The sequence below is a fragment of the Cupressus sempervirens genome, chromosome 11, assembly GCF_028749045.1.
Source record: "Cupressus sempervirens isolate cs-2001-9-10 chromosome 11, ASM2874904v1, whole genome shotgun sequence".
NCBI classification, from domain to species: domain Eukaryota; kingdom Viridiplantae; phylum Streptophyta; class Pinopsida; order Cupressales; family Cupressaceae; genus Cupressus; species Cupressus sempervirens.
The window spans coordinates 18453655-18476751 of NC_143128.1; the positions used below are offsets into that span (position 1 = coordinate 18453655).

The 23097-nt window shown below is 40.4% G+C and overlaps 1 protein-coding gene across 1 annotated transcript in view; it reads right to left on the minus strand.

Moving 5' to 3' along the window:
• The window catches only part of LOC149528017 (uncharacterized), a 35007-nt gene extending 12220 nt beyond the window's left edge, over nucleotides 1-22787 (minus strand). The window contains exon 1 of the mRNA XM_089810956.1: nucleotides 21237-22787. Within this exon, the coding sequence (XP_089667082.1) occupies nucleotides 21659-22474 (816 nt within the window). The 5' untranslated portion in view covers nucleotides 22475-22787 and the 3' untranslated portion in view covers nucleotides 21237-21658. The remainder of the gene's footprint in view (nucleotides 1-21236) is intronic.
• Nucleotides 22788-23097: the final 310 nt, after the last annotated feature.

Here is a 23097-nt window from a genome sequence, read left to right on the forward strand (position 1 = left end):
CGGTACTCCTTTCAAGTCCTTGTATGTCCATTCAAACACATCCTTATATTCCAAGAATATCTTGAATGTCGCTGCCTTCAATACTGGATCCTAGTTATCTCCCACCAGTATGTTTCGTGGTTCGGCTTCGTCTCCCAGATTCATAGTCTGCAGCGTGGCTTTATTATATTTGATAGGCTCCCCCTCAATGAATGCATCGGCGGGTGTCTCATCCAGTGGCGCATCCCCCTTTTTTATTTCTCTGAATTCTCTTGGAAACTCATCTCCATTGTGGCCTTCCTCTATTGTCAGTACATTGCAGCTCTGGAACAATTCATAGTTCTCTATTTGCCAGTGGTAGAGACCGTTGACCGAATCCAAATCATCGTCTGTTAATCCTCCTTCCAATCGCAGGACTCCCTCCTGATCCAGTTCCATACGTTGTCTTCCTTCATCTTCTTCAGAATCTGATGACAGAGCTTCTTCCCCCACCATCTAGGTGTGCAAATCAATGATGAATTTCTTCCCTTTGCTTTCAAGTGATAAGATGTTTTTTTTCCAATCATGTTTAATTTTGGCTTGAATAAGCCATCTGCGGCCCAGAATGGCGTCGTATCCTTTTCTTTTCAACGGGATCATGACAAAGTCAAGCGGGAACCGCTGTGTGCCAATTGTCACCAGTTGTGCCATCAAGACGCCAAGAGGTTTTATGCCATGTCGATCTGCTATCAACAATTGGAATGTAGGTGGCCACAGCGTCGGTTGTCCCAACCTCTTTCAGGTATCCTCGAGTAAGACGTTCACATCGGACCCTCCATCAACAATTGTGTCTGTCAGCACACTTCTGAGAATCGCCATCTCGATGACCACTGGATGTTGTCCGAATGTGAGGGCTAACAACATTGGGTCTTCTCCACCTGCAGCAATTTCCTTCCCTCTTCCTGGTTCTCCTGGTAACTTGGCAGTTGGTGCAATATTTGTGAGTGCAGACCGGAGCTGAGGCATTGTGATCAACAAATTGTTGATTTTGACAAGTACCTCCATTTGTAGTATCTATTGTACAATGTTCTGCTCAACGCAATTCCTTGGTGAGGTGCCCGTGGTGTCCTTCAACTGAGATGTCTCGACGTGTGTTGCTTTCTCGATTTCCTTCCGTACTTCTTCTAGCCTCTTCTTTTCTTCTGCAGGGTCAGGGTATAATTTTGCTTGTTTTCGTGTGATTGCCAACACTTCTTCGTTTGTCCCAATGGTGATCAGATTTACTCAAGACTTCGGGCACTTGGCATCTTCATGATCGTCGGGTCCGCACCATCTGCATAATAATTTTGGTGTGTTTGCCATTGTACAATCCCTAGCAAAGTGGCCCCACAAATTACAAGCTCGGCATTGAACGATCGGTCACCCGTTCGCATCGTACTGAATTCGACTCCGGCTACCATTGTTATTGTTATTGTTTGCATTGTTGTTGTTCTACCCACATCTATTATTTCTGTACCCTTCCAACGTGGCACCCTCCATACTTGTGTTCCTGCTCCCTCCAGATGTGGAGGCCTCCTGTGTTAGGAACACTTGTTGAGGTCCTCTGGTTTTCATGTTGAAGGGGCATTCTTTTGTGGAATATCCCATGATCTGGTAGATCTTGCAGAACTGGTACTTTGGACAGGATCCTTTTGTGTGACCTTCTGCCTTACATTTCGTGCACTATAGCTCACTTCCCTTTGTTTCTTTTTGCATGTTCTTAAATTCCTTTATCATCCAGATCATGTCCTTCTGGAGAGCTCGGACCTTCCTGCTGCTGTTTTCATCATCGCTGCTCTCTTCTTCCGAAGACGCATCACCATCTGACTCGGACGAGCTACTCTTCTTCTTTGTTTTCTGCTCACTTTCCAAGTTCATCGCCCGATTGTATGCTACAGTGTATGATGACGGCGGCACAATCTTCATCTTCTTCCTCAACTTCGACCGGAGACCTTCAACGAACCATCTTTTTTGTAGCCCATCTGCCAGCTTATTTTTCATTTTATTTATTAAGTCTTCTAATTTGTTGGCGTATATTCGGACAGTTTCATTCTTCCCCTATTTGGTGTTGTATATCTCTGCTACGATCTCATTGCCGTCGCGCAACAATTGAAATTCTGTGATAAACTCCTTAAATGTTGTCCCAACTGGTTAACTTTTGGGGATCTGTATCAGCAAACCAATCAATTGCAACACCCCATAGGGTTGCCGGAAATTGCATAACCCATTCGTTTGTATCTGTTATGCCATTTGTCGTCCAAATCATTTCGCATGTTTTACAATGTCGGATCGGATCTGCCATACCATCACCATCAAACTTTGGTAGCTTTTCCTTTGGTCCCGTCATTACTACTAGATTTTGTGTACGGGCATTCAGTCCTACAACACTGGCACTGTTTACTCCCACACTGGCGGTCTGCTCTCCCACACCAGCAGTCTCAACAACTGCGAACCTTGGTGAAGAAGGATCTTCTAAAGTTGTCCCTTCCGGAAGTGTATCCCGGACGAAGAGTTCACTCCACGCTCGTGCTCCCTTGGCACTCCGAACCGTGCGAGTTGATTCCCTTCCGTCTAGATTCTCTTCCCTCAGCAAATACAAGTTCAAAAATTCCTCTCTTGCTTCCTCCACTAATTCCACCCGCTAGCGAGTCTCCTCCAACAATTCCTCAGCGCTATAGTGTTCGTCGGCAATCTTCTAAAACCTCCTTCTGCCTAATATATCCAACACCATGACCAGGTGAACCAAGTGCTCCTCCCAAGATCTATTGTACACCAAGATATCATCGAAGAAAAGTACAAATCTCCTCAATTGAGGAGATTTAACCCTATTCATTGTTGCCAGTAGCAGATGCATTAGTTAGCCCAAATGACATAACTACAAACTCAAAATGGCCACAATGGCATCTAAAAGCTCTCTTCTCGATGTCCTTCTCTCTAACTCTGATCTAGTGATAGCCTGATCTCAAATCTAGTGTTGAGAAGAAGCAAGCTCCATGAAGCTCATCTATCAACTCATCAATCCTGAGAATGGGGTACCTATTTTTAATTATTTTCCTATTAAGCAACTTGTAATCAATGCACATCCTCAATGTCTCATCCTTCTTCACCAACACCACTGAAGAAGCGAAAGGAGACTTGGTCTAACGTGGCCCATAGCAAGTAACTCCTTTATGGTTTTTTCAATTTCATCCTTCAACCTCTTTAGATGCCTATAAGGTGTAATCATGATGGGCTCAGCACCCTCCTCTAACTCAATGATGTGCTCAATACCCCTGTCTGGTGGTCTACCTAGTGGAATGTCACTAAACACCTTAGAGTGTTTAACTCTAAGCTTTTGAATATCAGGAGGATATTCAATCTTCTACTGTCCTTCCTGTGATGGCATTAACATGCACTCTGCTACCCACTCTACCTGATCATGTCAACTCAATCTAGCCATCCTCTGAAAAGAGACCATTCTGAAATCATTGTCCCTAATTGCCTTGTGTCTTCCCATTCACTTTATACCTCATCTCCATCTCCTTGAGATTAAGAGTGAGCTCACCAATATCATGCAACCAACTGATCCCAAGGACTATATCTATATCTCCCATAGGCACAACATAGAAATCTGCCTTAAAGGCATAATTATTAACTTCCAATGGGAGTCCAGTGATCTTACAATCACAATTGAGGACATAGCCATCAACTATCCTCACTCTAATTTCCCCAAACTCCTCTGTTTGTATGCCATGCTTCTCCACCAACCTAGCATCAATGAAATTATGAGTGGCACCGGTATCAACCAAAGTTATAACTCACTGTCCAACAAATACTCCTCTCATTTGAAATGATCTTTCCTACTTAATACTAGTGAGACGAGCTTCCCTAGGTTGCCCATCTCCTTCCCCATCCTTGGACTCCATTTTAGTCAAGTTTTCAACCTTGTCTTCTTCTTTTTTCACCATCTATTTCCTCTATATCAGATTGCTGGTCTGAATTATCTGATTTTGATTCCTCATAGTATGCCCACATAACTCTGATAGCCTTGGCCTTTGGTTTAAGAGGATAGTCATGGTTTGCATCATAGGGTCCCTTCTAGTAGAAACATAATTTTTTCTTCCTCAAATCATTTAATGTTTCCCTATCAAAAGGTGTTGGAGTTTTATCTTTAGAATCACTTTTAAAATCTTTCATCTCTAGTTTTTTATAAAATGGCTTGTTATCCTTACTAGAAGATACTCCTTTTGACGAAAATTTGTTTGTTGGGACTGCATGTTCCATACTTCTTGCCTTTTTCATAGCTTCTTGTAAAGAAATGGGATCAAATGTCTTTATCCAACCTCTCAGTGGTTCAGAAAGGCCTTCAATGAAAAGAACTATCAATCTACACTCTAAAATGTTTGGCACCATGACTGCCAACCACTGAAATTCACCAATGAAATAATCCAAGTTGTCTGTTTGTTTCAACTGTGCCAAGTCCCGAAAGTAAATCTCTATATCTTTCTTCTCGAATCTGTCCACCAACCTATCCATAAAGTCCTGGTACTTTGTCACTTGATTATGCTGAAGTGTTACCATACCATAGTACCACCAATCATGTGCTACTCCCTCCAAATGCAAAGTGGCGTATTTGATAGCTTCAATCTCTGTCATTGGCCTTAGTGCCAAGAATGTGTCAAGGTCATGAATCCAATCTTGAGTTGTCATCTTACCACTCCCATCAAATGTAGGCATAGTAAGCTTTCCTATAGCCCTCTTTAGCTCACTATTTTAACCCCTAGGCCTCCTATCTTATCTGAGTGACCTGTAATGTTCTCTCTTCTAATTTACAAAGTGTTCAAAGGTCATCCTCTCCCGAACTTAAGGAACTAATAATTCTCATTCATCATTTGCAGCCATAAGGATATCTGCAAATGTCTCATCCTCAACTTCCTCCATTGGTTCCTATATTGATTCCTCTCTAACAAAGGTAGGGCATGTGGACCTGTATGTCATTCTAGAAAGAGTTCTATGAGCTCTAGGTAATCCCATTGCACTCCAGTTATCTCCTTGTTCTTAATTCCGTCTATCCTATGGGTTCATGCGCTCAACCATGGTGGTGAGTGCTTACAAAGCCTATGTCATTCGCTCTTGTCCTATAAACATTGCTCTGAAAAATTCTCTTGTTTCCTGATCCTCATTCCTGTTGTCTCTTGGTGGGCTACGCTCTTGCCTGTCCCCCATGGTGTTTGGCTACCTGTCAAAATCTTGTTCACTGTCAACAAAGCTCGCCTGATAGTGAAAAATCTGTGAGAGCCAACCCCAGCTGGCTTGTAATTGCTAAACCCTCAGGATGGCAGGATTCAACTCTAATACCAATGTAATATCCCTTGCCCAAACTGATTGAATTTAGCTCAAGGAATATTGTCAAACACTTGTATGTTGATAATAGTGATGCCCAAGAATGGAAATGAATCAAACAGAAATACTGTAGCGCGGCATTATGCATGCGTACTATAGCAGCTAAAATGTATTCTCCAATTTAAGCACAAATAGAACTCCAGAATGAAGCTCTCCTGAATGTGAAATTCAATGGATATTTCACCACCTCAAATGGCTGCAACACTGAAGAGTTGACATTCTCCAATGGCTGACTGAAATCAGAAACCTTAGTTTCTTCTCCCAAGTTTATATCAAATGCAATTCACAATAATCGGATGATAAAAAATGAAGCTCTCACCTTTATTTATTCTTTTCCTTCACCCTTCTAGAAGGAAATAAAATATTATTTAATTGCATTCTCTAAAAGCTTCCCCCTTTCCAATACAATAATTAGTAGTATTTCTAGAAAATGCACTCTCTAGAAGCTTCTCCCTTGCAATACAATAATTAATTGTGCTTTTAGAAAATTAAATTAATTAAATATAAAGTCACCCTTTTATTTTAATTTATTTAATGACTTTATAAGAAATTGATTTAATCAATTTCTCCTTATTTCTCCACTTAGCCTTCGGAGAATGTCAAGGCTAAGAACTTCACTGAGATGCTAAAAAAATGGGGACATTACAGCAAAGGGTTTTATATCACTCATGTTATTTAAAAAATAACAATAAGATGGCACTATAAGACTTCTGCTATTCTTGTTGGGTGAAATAATTCCTTTGCTGTTTGCAGTGATTGAATGGAATTAAGTTAGAAGAGCTTGATAATATGAAAGTATGACTTTGCTTCCACAAGACATTTTGCACTACTTTATCTCAATGACCATCAAGTGAGCAACGTCAAATGTTGAGAGAAACATTGGGGAGTTTTGAGTTGGTGCCGTGCGGGGGAGAACCTACAACAATGATGAAGAGGCTTCCTTATAAAATGTTGGAGACTAGATGGGACCTTACCTCCCATCACTCAAGTTGGACCCATGCCAGTTGAAGCCACCTACAGTTTAGAAGTAAAACCATGGCTACAAAAGAGGCAAAAGGCGATTGGAGGTGAATGAGCTCCACAACAACTTAAGTTGAAACTATGGAAGTTGAGGGATGTGAGTACTCTGCAAGTTTAATAGCAAGAATGCCACCTGGGACACAATTAAACCTGTCCCAAAGTTGTCTACGTTTAAGGCATGAAACGAATGAAAACATGATCTTTAGACTATCTGACATATCTGGCAGAGCGCCATCCACATCGGCTTGGTGATTGCGCCATGTAAGTTTCTATGCAAGGTGCCCAATTTAACCAAAAGAAGAAAGACATGGACTATGAAGAGGGATTTTATTTGTGCATGCGAGCCGCTCACCATAAAGCTTTCCATCCACTCCACTTTCAGACACAAACAACATCACAATATGTTTTACGGAGGCAAATTTGAGAACAAGGAGCTTCAAATGCCAATTTGTGTATGGTTATCTTCATGGGTAAGAATTGGACAGCTTGCTAATTGCTGTGATTTCTACAGCTTTAGTGTTCATGCATTGATGGAAACCATGAGCAGCAGGAGGATAAGGTGTGAATGAGGTTACAATAGTGATCGAGGCGTACAAGACTCAAAGATCAGGGCTGGAGGTCCAATATCTTCAGTGTCATGTTTTCATGTGTGAGAAAAGTGACCAGTGTTTTGGAAACAGAGTAGTTTGGTCATTTTTTTTCTTCATTACACTTTTCTTATCACCTCATCACAAGTCAAGAGGAGGCCAGTTGAAAAGGAATAGAATAGAGTTTGAGTTATTATTCATACGCCATGTATTGATGTTCTAGCCCCACTTTCACGATTAATTGCACAAGCCCCCTTTTACAATTACCTTTAGAGAAGAAGACTGCCTGAATTTCAACATTCCCAAATCGATTAAAAAGGGTGGAGCTGCATTGCACTTGCAAGAATGTGAGACCTACTTTAGAGGATTGGAGATCCCCAAATTGGAGAGGAGTGTTTTGGTGTCATGAGAGAGAGGAATCAAATGCAAAGAGGAAATTGCAGTTACAAGATGCAAGGGCACGACCATTCCAAATTCCTGATAAGGCCTTAGCATTAATATTAACCATAAATGCAAAAGGGAATATATGTTTTCAAATGAAATTGGCCATGCTTTATAAACCGAGTGTTCCAGGCTTGTACCCACCAAAATGAAGGAAGATGACCATACGCTGAGTACCATTGAAACATAATGAAGATGTCGTGAATGAGAAGGCATGTTTTTGTTGACAAAAGATTTTGAAACACCAGAGGCAACCCACCATTCAAAACCCACAAGAAAATGGAAGAAAAGAATTAAATGTTTAATCCCACATTCATTGGGCATGCATAATTTTAGTTCTTTAAATATACCAATGCACAATATAATGTTGTCTTTAAGACAAGCGCCTGTTGAAGGTAGAACGAGTGCCCGCATGGGCCCACCTGAGGCTAGTCGAGAATGGCGATGTGGATGAAATTTTGACCTAACAGGCATGCAAATCCGGATGATGATGTGGATCCGCCTGACCAATCAGAATGCGCCAAGTGGTGCCAAATGGACGAATTGTAGATCGACACGTGGCAGGGGCTTCTAGGCTTGACACGGAAACTGAGGTGTTGATCTAGCGAAACAAGACACATGGCAGCTTCTCACATCCTCGTAGATGATGTCATAGTTTGGTGACTAGGATGCGAGAATGCGAGAACCGACAGGTGGCGGCGAGCTGATCAGGTGCACCAAATCATGCCATGTGGTAGATCAAACGACTGTCACTATTTCTCAAAACAAAGATGCAAGGAAGATAAGAAAGGAGAGAAAGCGAGAATGTGACACGTGGCAGTGGGCCCAGGTGGAAATGGCAGTCCAGTTGAAAAATCAAAAAGCACCATGTGGTGATGACATGGCGGGCGCGCCTAGCAGATGATGACATGGAACTGACTATACGAGAAGAGGACCAATCAGATGATGCCATGTGTAAGGTGGTCAAACTTGGGTTGACCCGAATTCAAAATTAGAGGGAAAATTTTAGAAGTGCTAAGAAAATATTTTTAAAATGTTTTTCTCTTTATCACATGCAGACATGATTTTAAATCAGAAAATTTATATTCTAAAGTTTTGACTTCAGGATAATTTTAATTTTTTGGAAAATGAAGTGCAGACCTAAAAACCGGTCTAGGAGCCTGATTTTCAATTTGATCCTTTGGGCATCTTCGGAAAGCAAATATAGGACTATCATATATTGTTGGAACTAGGAGAGAACAAACTTTCTGTATTCGAGGTTTATTTTTGCACAGGAAGTAGTGTGTTCAAGCTATTCAAGGTTTTGTACCAGATGCCCATTTTTCAACCTCATTCAGTTATGGCAGTTCAGATTTGATTTCTGATGAAATGGTGATCTGGGTGAACACTAGAGGCAATAGGGATGCAGTTAGGGACAAATTTTCTCACCTCTAAGTCAATTTAGTGAAGGTTTTGATCAACATTTCAGATGCATGTTTGATATTTTTGTCAGAATAGGGTTTTTCATCATTAGGAGGAGATATTTCAAGTTTGTTACATAACAATGATGAGATTCCTATCTGATTTTGGTTGTAGAGAAAAGAGAGATGTTTTGCAACAGCAAGGAATAAAGATTCATGTGGACAAATGTCACTTTTAGATCAGATCCAACTTCTTCATTTCCTATATCTTTCTCTATCTCTCTCATTGTAAGGTTTCCAATTTTTGGAGAAGTTTTTCATTACTGTGAGACCACAAGGATGGTTCCAGTTTTTGATATCTCTCATTAATATGATAGCATGTTAGTTGCAGTTAGTCTGTGATGTGATGCAATGCAAGGCAGGGAGAATCCCCAAAGGAGATGTCCTAGCCTTAAGCAAATAACCACACAACGGAAACAAAACAACAAGAAGCAATAATGCAAGATCTGATACCAATCACAATTCTTTATTCCTATAATAACTGATCACATGCAATATGCCCGGCTGTAAGGCCTTCCGAATTAGGGTCAAACACAAACAGCAATTACAATACCAGTTCTGCAAGATCCCACAAGATCCAGTTACCACGCACCAACTCCAGCTAGTCCATATCCACAACTGGATAAGAACACCAAGAAGAATCCACCCTTGTACCCTCACCTCCACCAAGTAATCCTCTGGTTTCTAAGCTGCAACCCTAGCTCTTCAAAATTCGCATCTACACTTCATCCCCTTCTCCAAACTAGATGAACGACTACTTAAAGACTCTACAAAACCCTTTACTTATACCGAACTAAGCCAGAAGTTGACCCAACTCATTACAAACTAAAGTATATCCCTTACATTAAATATAGGTCAAGTCACAAGTCGACTACAACACTAAATTAAATACCCATACACAAATTAAATACCAAAAGTCGGCTCACAAACAACTCGGCACCAATAGACCCAAGACCATGCCGAGCTACCAAAGACCATGCCAAGCACCAGTATATGTCGAACTCCACAACTTTAAGCCAAAATCCCTCCAAACATGCAGGATTGCAAACAAACCTAGGATGCTCCTACATCATGATGTCACAAGGTTGGATCAGAACTATATTTCCACCATTTTCTTCAGTTTTCTCTTTTGTATGAACAACAGTACATAAAGCTAATATAGATAGTTCAGATATACTTAGTGGTTTCATGAGTTATTCATATGCATCTTGAATGTATAGTTTCAAAGAAATGAATACAATGAGCAATGAACTTCTTAGATCCATTCTGATTCTCGTTTCTTATCTCTGTAATCTACAATGTTGTATGGTTTAGGGACAAAGAACTTAGACCCATTTGCATCCCCTTAAGGTTTTATGTCTCATATATTTTGCTGTTGGAACAAAGAGCCAAGTAAATGTTTGATGTATTTGACAGGGTTGCTGGTTATTTGAGAAGGATATTTCACGTGATAAGGTATTTATGAACACCAATATCTGATTCACAAAGCGATAGGATAGATATGATATCTTGATGTATGCTATATGTTACTGGTAACATAGATGTATGTGTGTGATTTGTGGAACTGCCCAATAGATAAGGCATTAATCAGCTATAGGCTCAACTTATTGTTACTATTGCATATTTGGCAATTCGCTGAAATCAAAATTATAATCATCCATTTTCCTTTCCATTTAAGAGCTGAAAGGATGCCCTCACTTAGCTTATCAATTTCTTAGGTCATGTTATTAGCTATTTCATGTCTATGATCTTTGCATAAGTACAGAAGAAATAAGGGTTTTATCTGCTTTGTTTAGATTCAATGTATGCTTTTGAACAACTGGTAACATATGAAAAATCTATAGGTATACCCGTCTAGGTTTTGCAAAGCCTGAAGTAGAAGAAAGGTCTAGCGATATAGTTGGTCTGGTGTCTAAAAGGATATGTTGTAGATGGGAAGTAGCTGCCCCTAGATGTATTCTGTTCTCATCAAGATAATTTGAAGCGTAACATTTTAAAACACCAACAACTCATATGTGATAAAAAATTATTGGTTTCAAAGAACACAACTTTCTGGAAGCAGCTAGTGGAATGTCTTGAGAATCCTATTGATAATGAAAATGGAGTAGAAGATCAGCACAACCTTAAGGATGAAATGAGGATAATTGAGGAAAAGTGTAAAGTCGCGAATGTTAATAGATTGAAACTTAAAGTTTATTCATGTAAATAAGCTTTGAACTGGGAGGTTTATATTCTTAGAAAAAGAGGAAAATGATCCAAACAGATTCCTGAGAATCTGGAGGTTGACTGCCAACTAATTCTACAGAAGTAGGAGTTAAACTGAGTTCACTATGCTTAAAAGTAGGCTTAACTGGCTCAGCAACGTGGATACTTAAATAGATAAAGTTATATTAGAAGTGGGCATATTTGTTAGCAAAGGGAATTATTAAGATGAAGGTTGGTAACGAGTCAGGATTAGAGGGTAAAGGATGGATGCGCTATGCATCTCTTTTTTATAGACTTTTATATGTCTATTTGTAAATTATATGTTGTTTCTGTAGTTTACCTTGTTAAGACAAGTTGACAGTTTTTGTGATCTTGGTCGCATGCTCGACTCTGCGGATCGGCTCTTTTCTCCCTAAATCTGAGAACTGTGGGTTTGCATCATATTTTAACTGTTCAGTAGTTTTGTTTCTATCAAACTGCTGTCATGCCTTTCTATTTTTAGATTAAAGAATAAAATTAGGACTGAATAAATGTGCTGGCTTTTAGAGCTGGAACTAGAGGTAATTAGTTGGAGTTAGTTTTCAGAAAGTATAATACGAAGAATAGGATAGGGAACAAGAGAAGGAATGCACACAACAGGAGACTGAACTGAATGGAATTAGCAGGAAAAAAATCTCATCATTGGGTTTTTTAATATATTGACAAAATGTTTGTTATTCTGCCCTGTTAATCCTGAGACATACCAAAACATTAGAAGAAGTCAAGGAAAGCAGAAAATCAAACTATGGACTACAGAGAATTTCAACTTCTAAAACAGTACTCCATATCTGCTGATAGCTTTTAATCTATGTTCCCCCGAGTTTCCGGTACGGGGACGGCGGGGGACGGCAAGATGGGTTTCCGGGATGGCAAATTTTTTTGGTGATTTTGGGGATGGGGAACGAGGACGACTATATATATATAGGAAAAATTTTAAATATACATTGAAATTTGCAAAAATACATGTCATTCATATGAAACTAAGCACAAAGCATGTCATTTAAACATTATAGAACCATAACAACATTTGAATGCCATCTAAGAAATAATATCCAATTTCAGTACTCAATTGTCAAAATGCATATCAATATCAATGAACAATATCATAATAATAAACATGATAAATTTGAAAATCTAAATCTAAATATGCCCAAAGGCTAAAGGGTTGCCATAAAGTAATAAGTATCAATGTATAATAATCATGTTCATGTTCAACATAAAAAAGTAAAAAACATAACATAGAAAAATGAAACGAACTGCTGCTCCTATTCTGCCTCTACCGCATTTGGAAGGGTGGGGCCCACCTCGGTGACCTAGTAAGGAGCCTTGAAATTATTTTTTAATATTCATTTTTTTATTTTTTTGCATAAAATTTTTGTTAATAAAAAAAATTAAATTTAAAAAAAAACATTTGGGGACGGTTGGCCGTACCCAATACGGTTAGGGGACGTCTAGGTGTCCCCTTTCCATACCGGGGACAGCCAACTGTCCTTTTTTTTCCCAGCCATCCCCAAGTTTTGGGGATGTCCCCTGGTAATTTTCCTTTTTTGAAGATGGCTAGGGGACGTAACATACCCGTCCCCCCGTCCCTAGGACGTCCTCATTTTCGAAACTCCTAGTTTTAGGTTGGGTACGCGTCCCCGGGGAACATAGCTTTTTATAGAATCTAAGAGAGAACTTTTGTATCCTCTAGGAAAGGAGAAACCACATAAGCACACAATTCATTAGAGTTACATTAATCATTGCAAAAGTATTCTGATTTGATATCTATTGATTTGCCACCTAAAAAAGAGTGAATTTTGCAAAGATAAGTTTGCATTTTTGGGGACTATTATCTCAATAGATGGACGAGTGTGGATCCAAATTAAGTTTAAGGTGGCCCACTCAAAGTATTAATGAGGTGAAGAACTTCCATGGGTTGTTGAATTTATATAAGAGATTCAAAAGAAATTTTGGGGGCATAAGTACACCAACAATCAATTGCACAATAGGAAAAGGTTTTTACTTGGACAGAAGCACCGATGTGAGTTTTGAATAACTCAAAAAGAGGGATACTAAATGTAATACCCCTTGACAATTCTGACCTCAACTTGCTGATTTATAGCTTAAGGAATATTGTCAAACACTTCAAATACAATCTCTATGCTTGTTGTTTCTGAGTTTCGGTTTGATTTGCTTGCTTCAAATGATATCAAAGGGAATCTAAAAGCCTGTAATTGGTTCCTACTATATCTAAGCAAAGAACTAAATGCATATGCAATTCTCTATTGGCTTTTCAAATGCATATATATGAATTCTAAATGAAAAATGTGCACTTACAGCCAATTGGTATTTTGTCAAACACCTGGCTTGCATACTATTATGTCAATCATGAAAGATATAAATATACACATTGCATCAAATATATGGACCTACAACTTATCACTCCTTTAGTGAGATATTTTCTAATTTGATGCTTAACATAATATTCCAAGGCTCTTGGCCTTGCAACCCCTAAGATCTGAGTTCAAATGATATTATAAATCTGATATAAAATGTGCATCTATAGCTACCTTTTGATAACCACCTTTACAATGCCAAATGACCAATTTAAATGATGCAAATTGAATGTAGAACCTAATGTAGAAATCACCCAATGAAGGAGATGAAATTGCAATCATAATCAAGCCAAGTATTATAGCGTGGATACTGTTCACGGCACTATTCATGGCACTATAGCAATGAGCAATAAATGTATTCTCCAATTTAAGCAAAAATGAAAGAATTGAAAAATCCCTTCCAATTGGAACCCTTCGGAGGATATCTCACCACCTCAATTATGCTAATTCTATGGGAGTTTTTGTTCCCAAAGGCCAAGTAGATAATATGCAGAAACTCTTGGCTCCACAAAACTCATCAAATGCAAATGACAATAATCGGATGACAAGAAAAGAACCTCTCATGCACTTTATTCTTTCCTTGTGGAAGCTCACTTACTTTTCTCTCCAGTGTGGGATAAGTATTCTTCTATTTGAACTTTATTAAAATATTATAATATGAAATTATGCCCCATCATAAAGTGCCAATCCCCAATAAAACCCTCCAACCACCATATTAGCCTAGGAGGGTCACATAATAGGCTAATCTCAATTACAAAGAGATGTCAACCGGAAGGGGACATCACACTAAAGCACATATTTTTTCTTTGCTTGATTTTGTGAAACTTTTTAAAGTGGAATGTGATCCTTTAGGAGTCGCTATTGGGGAAGTGTTGAGCCAACATGGTAAGATTGTGGCTTTCTCCAATGAAAAACTATATGAAGCTAAAGGAGTATACTACTTATGATAGAGAAGTTTATGGTATGGCGCAATCATTGAAATATTGGAGACACTATCTTTACATAAAGAGTTCATCTTGATGACCAACAATCAAGCCTTAAATATACATAAATTCACAAGGTGAACTATCTCACAAGCATTCCAAATGGGCTTCATTCTTACAGGTTTATACATTTGTAGCATAGCATGTAATGAGACATGGGTGGGTTTGAATAAAAAAATGAGGGGTGGACATGCTAATGATCCATATTTTGGCAATATCTATGCAATTCTAAGTGGTATATAAGTATTTATTCCTTTGAGGATGTCTTATTGATTGATGGAATTTTGTTTAAGGATCTCAACTTTGCATTCTCTTGGATCAAGGAGAGAAAAAAATTTGTTAGAGAGATGCACTCTAGTGGATTGGGTGAACACATTGGAGAAGATAAGACTTTTGGAATAGCAAGTGAAAAATAATTTTGGTCTAAAATAAGAAGAGATGTGAACAAGTTTATTGGTGCTCGTTGTTTATGCCAAATAGAAAGGGAGGATGTCAATATAGAGATCCATATGCCATTCGCTGTGCAAAGGGGACCATGGACTAATATTTCAATGGACTTTGCCTTGGTGCTGCCTCAAACTCAAAGAGGTCATGACTTAGTGCTTGTGGTGGTGGATCACTTTTCCAAACTGACCCATTTTATACTAAGTCGCCGATTTAGGTTCGGGGACGGATTCGGGTTCGAGGTTCGGGTTCATGGGCTCGGGCAAAAAAAAATTCTCATTTGGCTTCGTGTGTGTGCGTATGTGTGTGCGCGTGTGCATGTGTGTGTGTGCGCGTGTGCATGTGCGTGCGCGTGTGCGGTGCGTGCGCGTGTGCGTGCGTGTGCGCATGCGCGTGTGTGTGCATGCGTGTGTGCGCGCGCGTGTGTGCACGTGTGTGTTTGTGTGCGTGTGTGTGTATGTGCGTGCATCGTGTGTGTGCGTGTGTGTGTGTGTGTGCGTGTGCGAGCACGCGTGTGTGTGCGCGTGTGTGTGCCCATGTGTGCGTGGGCGTGTCTTCGTGCACGTGTGTGCGTGCGTGCGTGTGAGTGCGTGCGTGCGGTGTGTGTGAGTGCGTGTGTGCGGGTGTGTGTGCGTGTGTGCGGGTGTGTGTGCATGTGTGGGTGTGCACATGTGTGCGTGGGTGTGTGTGTGTGCGTGCGTGCGTGCCTATGTGTGTGTGCGTGTGTGCGAGCATGTGTGTGCGTGCGTGTGTGTGTACGTGCATGCGTGCGCGTGCATGTGCGTGCGTGCGCGTGCATCTGTGTGCGTGTGTGCGTGCGTGCGTGCGTGCGTGCGTGTGCGTGTGTGCGTGCGTGTGCGTGTGTGTGCGCGTGTGTGTGTGCGTGCGTGTGTGTGCGCACGTGTGTGTGTGCGTGTGCACACATGTGTGTGTGTGTGTGCGCGTGTGTGCGCGCATGTGCGTGCGTGCGTGCGCGCGCGTGTGTGCGTGTGCGTGTGCGTGTGTGTCTATATGCAAACAAAAAGAGAAACATGCATAGTTGTAAAACTAACTTAGGAAGTCATTTCATAGTATGAATATATCAATGTTACTTGATCATTGATTAATGCCAAAAGTCAAAGACAAACATTAAATACTTGCTCATTAACCAATGTTAATATTGATAAGTAGGAGATGATTTCCACAGCTAGTCAAATTGTGATGTGAATATCAGGATTTAACTGTGTGATTTTGAGTCAAACTCGATGACCCATGTTTCATGAGTAGTGATTCAACATGAATCCATCTCTCATGAGAATAAATGGAACACTTAGCACTCATTGGATCTAGGTGATGCTCACAAGGGTGAAGCACCGGGACTTCCCGGGAGGTCACCCATCCCAGTACTACTCCAGCCTGAGCGCGCTTAACTACGGAGTTTCCTCCACAGTTAAACCCAAAGCTTGCAACCCCATTTGCAAAACCTTCACCAAGTGTTGTGCCTTATGAACCATTCATTAGAGAGCCCCTTAAGCTCATCAATTGATAAGTAGGAGATGATTTCCACAGCTAGTCAAATTGTGATGTGAATATCAGGATTTAACTGTGTGATTTTGAGTCAAACTCGATGACCCATGTTTCATGAGTAGTGATTCAACATGAATCCATCTCTCATGAGAATAAATGGAACACTTAGCACTCATTGGATCTAGGTGATGCTCACAAGGGTGAAGCACCGGGACTTCCCGGGAGGTCACCCATCCCAGTACTACTCCAGCCTGAGCGCGCTTAACTACGGAGTTTCCTCCACAGTTAAACCCAAAGCTTGCAACCCCATTTGCAAAACCTTCACCAAGTGTTGTGCCTTATGAACCATTCATTAGAGAGCCCCTTAAGCTCATCAATTGATAAGTAGGAGATGATTTCCACAGCTAGTCAAATTGTGATGTGAATATCAGGATTTAACTGTGTGATTTTGAGTCAAACTCGATGACCCATGTTTCATGAGTAGTGATTCAACATGAATCCATCTCTCATGAGAATAAATGGAACACTTAGCACTCATTGGATCTAGGTGATGCTCACAAGGGTGAAGCACCGGGACTTCCCGGGAGGTCACCCATCCCAGTACTACTCCAGCCTGAGCGCGCTTAACTACGGAGTTTCCTCCACAGTTAAACCCAAAGCTTGCAACCCCATTTGCAAAACCTTCACCAAGTGTTGTGCCTTATGAACCATTCATTAGAGAGCCCCTTAAGCTCATCAATTGATAAGTAGGAGATGATTTCCACAGCTAGTCAAATTGTGATGTGAATATCAGGATTTAACTGTGTGATTTTGAGTCAAACTCGATGACCCATGTTTCATGAGTAGTGATTCAACATGAATCCATCTCTCATGAGAATAAATGGAACACTTAGCACTCATTGGATCTAGGTGATGCTCACAAGGGTGAAGCACCGGGACTTCCCGGGAGGTCACCCATCCCAGTACTACTCCAGCCTGAGCGCGCTTAACTACGGAGTTTCCTCCACAGTTAAACCCAAAGCTTGCAACCCCATTTGCAAAACCTTCACCAAGTGTTGTGCCTTATGAACCATTCATTAGAGAGCCCCTTAAGCTCATCAATTGATAAGTAGGAGATGATTTCCACAGCTAGTCAAATTGTGATGTGAATATCAGGATTTAACTGTGTGATTTTGAGTCAAACTCGATGACCCATGTTTCATGAGTAGTGATTCAACATGAATCCATCTCTCATGAGAATAAATGGAACACTTAGCACTCATTGGATCTAGGTGATGCTCACAAGGGTGAAGCACCGGGACTTCCCGGGAGGTCACCCATCCCAGTACTACTCCAGCCTGAGCGCGCTTAACTACGGAGTTTCCTCCACAGTTAAACCCAAAGCTTGCAACCCCATTTGCAAAACCTTCACCAAGTGTTGTGCCTTATGAACCATTCATTAGAGAGCCCCTTAAGCTCATCAATTGATAAGTAGGAGATGATTTCCACAGCTAGTCAAATTGTGATGTGAATATCAGGATTTAACTGTGTGATTTTGAGTCAAACTCGATGACCCATGTTTCATGAGTAGTGATTCAACATGAATCCATCTCTCATGAGAATAAATGGAACACTTAGCACTCATTGGATCTAGGTGATGCTCACAAGGGTGAAGCACCGGGACTTCCCGGGGGACTTCCCGGGAGGTCACCCATCCCAGTACTACTCCAGCCTGAGCGCGCTTAACTACGGAGTTTCCTCCACAGTTAAACCCAAAGCTTGCAACCCCATTTGCAAAACCTTCACCAAGTGTTGTGCCTTATGAACCATTCATTAGAGAGCCCCTTAAGCTCATCAATTGATAAGTAGGAGATGATTTCCACAGCTAGTCAAATTGTGATGTGAATATCAGGATTTAACTGTGTGATTTTGAGTCAAACTCGATGACCCATGTTTCATGAGTAGTGATTCAACATGAATCCATCTCTCATGAGAATAAATGGAACACTTAGCACTCATTGGATCTAGGTGATGCTCACAAGGGTGAAGCACCGGGACTTCCCGGGAGGTCACCCATCCCAGTACTACTCCAGCCTGAGCGCGCTTAACTACGGAGTTTCCTCCACAGTTAAACCCAAAGCTTGCAACCCCATTTGCAAAACCTTCACCAAGTGTTGTGCCTTATGAACCATTCATTAGAGAGCCCCTTAAGCTCATCAATTGATAAGTAGGAGATGATTTCCACAGCTAGTCAAATTGTGATGTGAATATCAGGATTTAACTGTGTGATTTTGAGTCAAACTCGATGACCCATGTTTCATGAGTAGTGATTCAACATGAATCCATCTCTCATGAGAATAAATGGAACACTTAGCACTCATTGGATCTAGGTGATGCTCACAAGGGTGAAGCACCGGGACTTCCCGGGAGGTCACCCATCCCAGTACTACTCCAGCCTGAGCGCGCTTAACTACGGAGTTTCCTCCACAGTTAAACCCAAAGCTTGCAACCCCATTTGCAAAACCTTCACCAAGTGTTGTGCCTTATGAACCATTCATTAGAGAGCCCCTTAAGCTCATCAATTGATAAGTAGGAGATGATTTCCACAGCTAGTCAAATTGTGATGTGAATATCAGGATTTAACTGTGTGATTTTGAGTCAAACTCGATGACCCATGTTTCATGAGTAGTGATTCAACATGAATCCATCTCTCATGAGAATAAATGGAACACTTAGCACTCATTGGATCTAGGTGATGCTCACAAGGGTGAAGCACCGGGACTTCCCGGGAGGTCACCCATCCCAGTACTACTCCAGCCTGAGCATCACCTAGATCCAATGAGTGCTAAGTGTTCCATTTATTCTCATGAGAGATGGATTCATGTTGAATCACTACTCATGAAACATGGGTCATCGAGTTTGACTCAAAATCACACAGTTAAATCCTGATATTCACATCACAATGTTAATATTGTAAAGAAAATCATACATTGAAAATATTAAAAAAAGATATTTTAATGTAATTTGAAATAATCTTATGGCCCACAATCCCAATTAGGGACCCTGCCCAGACCCGGATCGAACCCAAGCACGAATCCGAACCCAGACGAATCGGGATCCGGACCCGAGCTCAAGGGTCCGAACCCGGTAACTAAGGTTTTATGTATTGGAAGAAGACAAATGATAAGTCAACTGACACTTTCTTTCTTTAGGGAAAGTGTGATGTTGCATGGCAATCCTAAAACCATAACCAGTGACAGGGAAAGCAATTTTAAAGCCACTTTTGGAGACTCATTAAAAAACATTGAATAGTAGGTTACAATTAGTTTAGCATACCACCCAACCCAATGAACAAACTAAGGTGGTGAATAAGAGTCTAGGAAATATATTGAGAAGTTTAGTTGGTGACTGTACTAGACTATGGGATTTGATACTACCCCAAACTTTGCATATAATTCCAGCAGAAATAGGTCTATGGGCAAGTCTGCATTTCAAATTGTTTAAGTTACAAATCCTAATTTCAAATTGTTTATGTTACAAATCCTACAAGAATAGTAGACTTAATTGATCTTTCAGTGAACTCATATAACAGCCACGAAGCTACTGATTTTGAGCAAAATATTCAAGCAATATACCAACAACTAGGCTCAAATTTAGTGCATGATGGGCAGTATAAGTAGAGTGCAGACTTGCATCAAAGAAGGAAAATATTTCAAGGAGTGGGCATGGTCATAGTACAATTGTTTTAAGGAAAGGTATCCCCAAGGGGCCTATAAAAAGTTAAAATCTGAGAAGATTGGACCTAGAGAAATGGAAATCACATGTTATCACATTCCAAGAACACTGACTGGACCTAGAGAACCAAACCTGCACTCTAATAAAGCAGTTATATATGTTTTTGTAATGTCCTTTCAACAAATCTTATGTATCAAGGAGGGAACATGATCTTAACTGTTCAATGATGTTGAGAAATTGGAACTTGAGGGCAATGTTTATCTTTTATAGCAGTAATTAGAGTCTGACCTATTTTTTGAGGGGGGAAAGTAAACAAATGTTGATGGTAGAATGCGCTAGCTGGCACAGAATTAATACAGATTTGGATCAGAAGTCTTATGTTTCACAATGGACAAATGGAGCTGTACATAGTGTTAATTTTTGGCTGGAATAATGGAGGATGAATATGTGTACTTCCTGATTTCCTGAAATTAAAGAAGTGTCTCTATGATTTCTGTTTGGTTGATGAGGGTTATTGTTTGTTCATGCTCTAGCTACTATTTTCTTCTCTCATATGCTGTCACTGAGTTCTTGTCAATAGTGAGCTTTTACTTGCAGATCTAAGAATAAAGAACACTCTGAATCAGTTTTAAGTTAGAGAGGCCTATTTAACTTACAGCAACATAGGCTGTCTCCATTGGTATACCATTATTTATCAATCTTGAGGGATAAGATATAACACTATATGGGTTTAAACTTTAAATAAATCAGGCGAAAGTAGCATAGCGGTCCTTTTCCGTTTAGGATTCTAAAAGAAGGTTTTTGTGCAACTGCAAACTATAGTTGGGTTAATTACTGTATATTCCTTACCTACAACACGAATTTATGAGTTATAATATATATGCGGCTCTTAATGTTATGCCTGGCACAGTAGCCTAAACTCCTGCAGCTGCCAGTGCAGCCAAATTTCCTTTATTTTCTACGTGCGAACAATCAACCCAAAAAGAAAGACTTGGACAGTTCGGTTCCCCCTTTTAGAACTAAAATGGTTTAACTGTATAAATAAGGCATAGAAGATTCAAAAACTTTCTGAAAACTTACCTTGAAATTGGTCACGACTCTGTAAATTTAACTGGGCTTGGAAGTTGCCTCCAACTTGAGATCAACTACTTCATGAAAATCATGACGTCTAGTGTGCGAAAATCGAGTTTCGGCGAACAGGTTAACCAGATGGAAGCTTTAACAACCCGTTTCAATGTTTATCCCTCCAAATCCCTGTTGAGCCTCCATGTTATGGGCTTTCCATAATCATCCTGGGCAAAAACCACCCCTCCTTGCTCAGTGAAAGGTCTGCATGCCTTGAAGTACCTACCAATGGACAAGGTCTTGTTGCCGAAGAAAGAAGATTTTGGAAGCTCATTGTTATATACCGGCTTTCCAGTGGTGGAATCATAGAGTGTCCAGTCCATCTTTAGATCGGTACCGTTGATGGTCGACTACTCAAAACCCCAATTCTTAATCTTCTATGTGAATGTAGTTGAAGTATAAGCCTTGATGCCCACCGAATTAGGTGTTTCGAATATAGCCTCGCAAGAGTTCTCCTTACCAATGTGAGTGATGGGGTTGGGTGATGATATACTCAAGGAAACGGATTGGACACCAAATCCATTCTCGGGACCAACTGTCAAACAGATCTTGGCCGGAAACTGTTGTTCATTCGGAACATCAGAGCCCAACGGTGGAAGCACATCGCATGTGACATTATCCATCTGCAGGCAAACTTCAATCCAATGTGGGCGGAGATTAACAATGTGACCGAATTGAAATATGCAATTTAGCAAATGGTGACTCGACGCCTTTTCGACCTTCTCTTCAGAGATTCGAGGTTCTCTTGTCTTCTCCAATGAGAGGAGTAGCGAATAGGAGGTAATCCTCCAAAATCCCTCAAGGCTTGAGCTGTAGGAAATATTTAAGGCCCTGCTAGTAGCACTATTATACACAAAACACGATGCCAAAAAATGCATAAAACGATATGTTCCCGCAGGTCCAATGAATAACAGAGTCTCTTCTTGTGCTTGCGCCAGAATTTTGGGAATCCCCCCATTTCTTGTTGCATCTTTGTCAAACCCTTTATAGGTAGTAAAAAAGGCGCCCAATGTAGACAAAAGCAAGTTAAATACTCGCTTGTATTTCGTGGATTCAATTATACCCGCACCGGCAAAATTCCACCTAAACTCAGATGTGAAATTCGCTATGCAGTAAGCGGAAAAAAGGTAGAAATAAACCCAAAAACATGTATGACAGCAGAGGAAGCAATTTGTTTTGCATGGATTCTTCATTAGAATTCAAAATATCATACATCCCAAAATCCAATACCAATTTAGAAGGATTACGTTCACCTTCATATAATCCTAAACGGAGAACCATTAATCCATTCTCAAACACAGGATATGCGCGATACCATAGGACCGAGTCAATTCTTCGAAGATTGACTTCTCCTTGTTGAAATCCCTGGTATACACAGTCGTAAAAATGGGGAGATTCCATAACTGGAGTAGTACTGAATGTTCCACAGCTATCTTAACATTGCTACTAGAGATTTGTATGGTTGTGTACAGTGCTCTCGAGCACAGTACTCAAAATCTCCGATTGACGTTATTCTTTTCTTGACGTTTTTCTTTTCTTCCTTTCCTTCATTTTCCATGGATAATTGACACGGAAAGGAATTAGGAAGAGGACCTACTACACCCTAACTTTGCGTTGATCAAAATCTTGTGTAAAAATTTCAAATTGCCCCAATTTTTTACAGTAGGTTAATTGGCGAGTCATCTACTTATAACTAAGGTTTCAAGTCCACATCACCCGTTATGATGTCACATCAGCATGCTTTTTGCCAAGTTTCACCAATACTGAAAAAAGCTTACTGCTCATACCATACCTTTACTAGTCGTTAACAGTTGGA